The 5,260-nt window shown below is 40.8% G+C and overlaps 1 protein-coding gene across 1 annotated transcript in view; it reads left to right on the top strand.

Moving 5' to 3' along the window:
- Positions 1 to 1,866: 1,866 nt before the first annotated feature.
- LOC108570291 (G-protein coupled receptor Mth2-like) overlaps positions 1,867 to 5,260 on the top strand; it is a 42,428-nt gene continuing 39,034 nt past the window's right edge. The window contains exons 1-2 of the mRNA XM_017932130.1: positions 1,867 to 2,025; positions 2,710 to 3,066. Of these exons, the coding sequence (XP_017787619.1) occupies positions 1,867 to 2,025; positions 2,710 to 3,066 (516 nt within the window). The remainder of the gene's footprint in view (positions 2,026 to 2,709; positions 3,067 to 5,260) is intronic.

Raw genomic sequence — 5,260 nt, 5'->3', positions numbered from 1 at the left:
GGAGGGATCGAAAGAAGAGTGCAAGAAAGGGTACGGAAGGTGTTATTGAAATAATTAGAGCTCGTGACAGATTCGCAATGGAAAGTGGAGGCGGCGGTGGAATAATGGTAATTCAAGGGGAGTAAAGTGCGACGTAAAGAAGGGTGTAAAGTGGTAATAAATTCAGGCGGAGGGTGGCAGAGATTGAGGGACCTTTGGAGTAAAGGAAAGTGATGCAGCGGAATAATAACGCGGCGCAAGTAGACGAGAAGTAGACGGGAGAAGTTACGTTCCCGTGCGGAATATAAATATTCAGCTGAATCATTTATTTATCTATGCTTTATCGCTACAACGTAACAATCGAACGTATCGATTACTCGGCGTGAAAAGTCAAGTGAATTGTAACGATATTTCTCCGGTGGAAGTTCGCAGAGCGTGTAACAACTCACGGAGAAGAATTGAAACGTGAGCAACACTCGAAGGAACGTTCTGATTGTAGGTGGAGTAAGACGAAATACGCTGGAAAAATAAGCGACGAAACATCTTGAGAAGGAAACGCGGCTGAGAGGAAAGTGTTATATCTTGCGCGGCTGCGGCGGCGGGGGGTGGGGGAAGAACAGCGAAGGATTCAGATTGTGAAATCAATCAGGAGGAACGCTCGAGGGATCGAGGTAATAAGAATAATTTTGGTCATCGAACCAAGAATACTTTACGAACGTTATAGGTTAAGTTTTCCCTGAAACTGGCTGCTCCGCCTCTGCCAATAAGATTACCTTCGACGAAACGTGCCAGCTAATTCCGAACGATAGCTCCTTTATAATTGTCTGGACTTGCCTCTGGAGATTCCCAGGTTGCAGCTGCGTGTGTGCCTCGCGTTGCATTATGCAACGGAAGCGACGATTTAATCGACCAGAGATGGCTTACGTTGAATCACTTGAAGATTACCGCTGGGACCGGCGAGCCGAACTCAACGGGGAAGAGTAACGAACAACAGCTAGTATCGATCATACGTTTCAGAACGCGTCGATACCTTGTTAATCCAGCACGAGCTTGTTTAAACCTTGTTTCGAGCAAATTTCAACTCGTCAAACGATACTTGACTGCAAAATTTGTCGTCGTTACCATCTTACGTTCGTCTCAACCATTGATCTTCCCTTCGTTGCTCCACGTCCAGCAAGATCTAGCTGGCTCTTTACGAAACAATCCTACCAACGAGTGTGTAGATTAAAGTGGTAAACGAACGATCAGTCGACGAATTACTATAAAGATAGACAAAGTCGAGGAGAAACTTGACGAAATTTGTTCCGCGTAGAACAACAGATTAATTTTAGTTCCTGATTCGTGGAAGATCCGTACGTCCGAAGAGGATCAGGCACAAGTGTTCTGTCGGAGCCAAGCTCTCGAACAATCGCCGGAGAATCCTCTCCGTGCTTCTGAGCTTGTGGGGAACCGTATTGACGAGCAACAGCGGTTCTGATTCTTATCGAATAGCCTACCATATCTACGATCTGGCCAATTTTTCTCAATCGGTCCAACCAGATATTCTCCGCTAGCGCTTCTCGTTCGGAGAAATTCGTGCTGTGTAATGAGGGATATAAAAGTGTCTATCGAACAGCAAGTTTTCGTTCAGTGTCGAAAGAAGTTTTTAACCAGGCTAGGATTTTTGTAGCCTGTGGATATAGTAATCGTTCGAAAGTGAAGTACAGTACGATTTTCAACATGTTCAGTGAGATCGACGAAACGATCCCTGGATCAGTTTCGAAACGTTCGAAGTGCGGTTCGTTCACGATGACGAGAAGCTTGATTTTCTTGCTGTTGATGTTAGTAGAGACGTCATTTTCGTCGAAGAAATGCTGCCCACACGGCGAAGTTTTCTCTGGCGTAACTATGGTGGATTGCGTCCCAGCGCCTTTACACGCCACGGAACTTCACATCGCGAATGTTGATCACAGCGAGGAGAACGTCATTCACATTCCGAACTGCATAGAGTCGCAGGACATCTCGACCATGTACTTCTCCGATTTCGAACACACCACTTTCATAGAGGTACTGGACGGTATTTGGTCGTTTCGCCGTTGAAACTTCACGGGCGGCCGTAAATTTTCGCAACCGGACACGCGAACGGAACACGACGCGCGAAAATTGATTGAGGCTGTGTTACCTCTTTTCTTAGTGCTTTTTAGCTATACCACGCGATTGATCGATTGTAATACTGTAATACTGCTGTTTAGCTCGAACGTACCATTTTCTGTTCGTCTAATCGATACGTTCAGCCCTCCCGGTACGTTCAATGACAGAGAACGAATTTATTGGGATAGGGAATTGTAACGAATTGTTTATACCGATTCTCCGCGTGTTTTCTCAATTATTTTCGTGTAAATTGGAAAAGTTGGAAAATTTTAGGGGAATATTTAACGAAGGGGTTTAAATGGAAATGTGTCGAAGGAAATCGAAGATAAAAGAGGGAGAATGAATTCGTTTGAAATGAATCTCGAGTTGCATACTTTGTAATAGTAATTTAGAAGCCAAAGATTTGTCGAAATTTGTCGAATTTATTTCATTTGTTGAACGTTAAGCAGCAATCATGTATATTGATGATTCTCTAATTAAATATCTACGAAGAACTATTAGTAACGTATCTGCAAATAGTTGTTACACTTCATATTCCTCGAACAACTTGCATGCCAGACCGAATACATTTTAAAGGTTTTCTTCTTATTTTGTTTGCAGGAACCGTATTGTTTCGACATTCTGTACGAGCGAACCACTCGCCAAAGTATTCCCATTGTCGTGTACTGTAAATCGATGAGAGACAGGCCATTCGAATTGAGTACAATAAGTGCAACGAAGAGAATGTTGAATATCAGCAGATGTTGCTCGTATGATACGGTTTTTAACATAAACAAGGGGAAATGCGAGCCGAGATTCGATCATGTTTCGAACTACTCTTTGTCCACGATTATGCAACAAGGATTCTTGGCGGAGATTATTCTAAACGTTCACAGAGGCATGCCAAACTGTTCAGGATCGATCTTCACTTACGAAATCGACGTGGAAGACATCACTCTTACGCAAAAACATCTACAGGTGAGCAAGTGTATTCGAATTTGACGAGCTTGTAAAATTATGCGAAATTTTGTACGAATTGTACGTCAGAAATTTCAGGATTAATAACTTCTGTAGGAATCGAGATCAAAATTCTATACAACTGTAATTTTTTCATTTTCATCGAGAGGCGAACGAAATGATCGGAAATTTTGGGGAGGAATTTTGAGATAGAAATCTTTGGGATTGAGTATGTATTTCATTTTCTTGTTCGCGAAGCTTCTGCAAATCCTTAATTGCAACGATACAACATTCTAAAAGTATTATAAACATTCCCTTTCAATTAGCTTTCTACGTTACAAATTTGTCTTCCACTCTACACAATTCTTGTGTGAAAACGTTCTTTCAAACATTAAACACAGATACTTTTCCTGATAGCGACATGAAAGTCCTTTGCTCCCTGGAAACAATGAAATAAAAATGATCGGACTAGTTCCAGATAAAAATGCTTGAAAATCCAGGCAACACGAAACGATAAACAATATCGTATGGTTTTTTCTTCACGACACATCGTTAATCCTACTTAATCGTAGAACATTCTTCGGATTGTAGAAAAGGCTCTTTTTTTTTTCAAACAATTTAAGAATTTCTACGGTCGAAGACGCACTGTTCCTGCGAGAATTCCTATCTTTCTCACTTTGTGGAATTCCTCATAAATTAAACCTGGTTAAAACGAACGGCCAACTGAACCGACTGAATACGACGAGTCAATTTACATGCCGACTTCCATTCTTAATTTCCCCGAAGAGCGGGGCATTAACGAGTAACGCTATAAAATTTCATCCTGCTGATTCGCTAGACGTATATCGCTTGTTCTATTCCGCCCTTGTGAAAAGCCACGCAGAGGTGTGTCCACTTATTATGAAGCTTGCATTAATTTCCCAGGCATTGCGTATTTTGCCACGCCTATGTTATTTAGGGCTAGAGCTTCTGATGGACAATTGTCACGTTTATATCGCGGAAAAAACACTTGTCGTTCAGATAAAAGGCGTTTTTCTTTTTCTTGTTTTTTTTTATTTTTATTTCGTATATCAGCTTAATTAAACCGGATGATTTTCTACGTAGAGGGGCTTGGGAGTTAGTTCGATAGAAAAATAAATTCATCGATAAACGCTGAGAATAAGAGGAAAAGCTAGCTCGTCGCGTGAAAATAAATGAATTCCAAGGATAGCCGGCTAATTTAACGAACCTACGCTTATTTGTGCCATGCATTTTTTTGCATAACTATACCGTCTTCCGCTACATTCGTTACGATCCAGTTCCATCACCAGGAGATATCGTTATCAAATAGGGGCGTGTTGCTTTCGATACTCGAGTTTGTCACCGTTGCTGGTCACTGTTCGATAATGACGATTCGAACGATTCGAGCATTTTTCTGTTTCGTTGGTTCTTGGAGTAGACCGGTGAGGTCAGAGAAATTATACGAGTCGATTTTTATCCGCTGAATCGTGTGCTCGCGTTTAATTGCATCAAACGATGTACAGAAATGAGCAGAAATTTTTCGAAGAAATTTTAATTAAGAAAATGAAGTAAATTAAATTTGATAAATTTACAGAGAAATAAAAATCCTATTATATCATTTATTATGAAATATTGTTGAGGATTGTGCATCTATTGATGGTGCCAGCGAGGAATAACGATATCTCTATTCAACGGTTTGTTCTTCGTGCGCGTCGCGTAGACAAAGGAAGGAGTCAGTGCGTAACGGCCCTTCCCGGTGGTCTGTAAGCGTTTTCTTTTACCTAAATAGAGACCGATATTACGGAAGAACCTCAACAAATATCACCAATTACTATGGATAACAAAAATTACATTTTCACTGATTACATTGCTGAAGATTTTGAAAAAATATGATCGTCATTAATTTTGGAAAGAAGTCATTTTTCCTCGTTCCCCAAGTGTTAGCTATCCGTGAATCACGTTGCTTCTGATCTCACCGATTCAATTAGTCTTTCATCTATTTACACTGCTCGGAAATAAACGCTATCGATCAGTGGTTCCCTTGGGGCGAATTTCAACCGGATTATTCGCTCGCTTTTTTTACTGTGCAAGGTCCAAAAAATAATTTTCCAGAAGACACTCAAGCGACTTGATTGATATCTCCCTTAATTAACGTGTTACGAAATAAATAGAAAAACCGATTTCCTCGTGCTAGAAAAAAAAAAAAAAAAATGGT

The sequence above is a fragment of the Habropoda laboriosa genome, unplaced genomic scaffold (assembly GCF_001263275.1).
Source record: "Habropoda laboriosa isolate 0110345459 unplaced genomic scaffold, ASM126327v1 scaffold68, whole genome shotgun sequence".
Classification (NCBI taxonomy): domain Eukaryota; kingdom Metazoa; phylum Arthropoda; class Insecta; order Hymenoptera; family Apidae; genus Habropoda; species Habropoda laboriosa.
The sequence above is the reverse complement of the archived record's forward strand: the minus strand, read 5'-3'. Positions and strand labels throughout refer to the sequence as shown.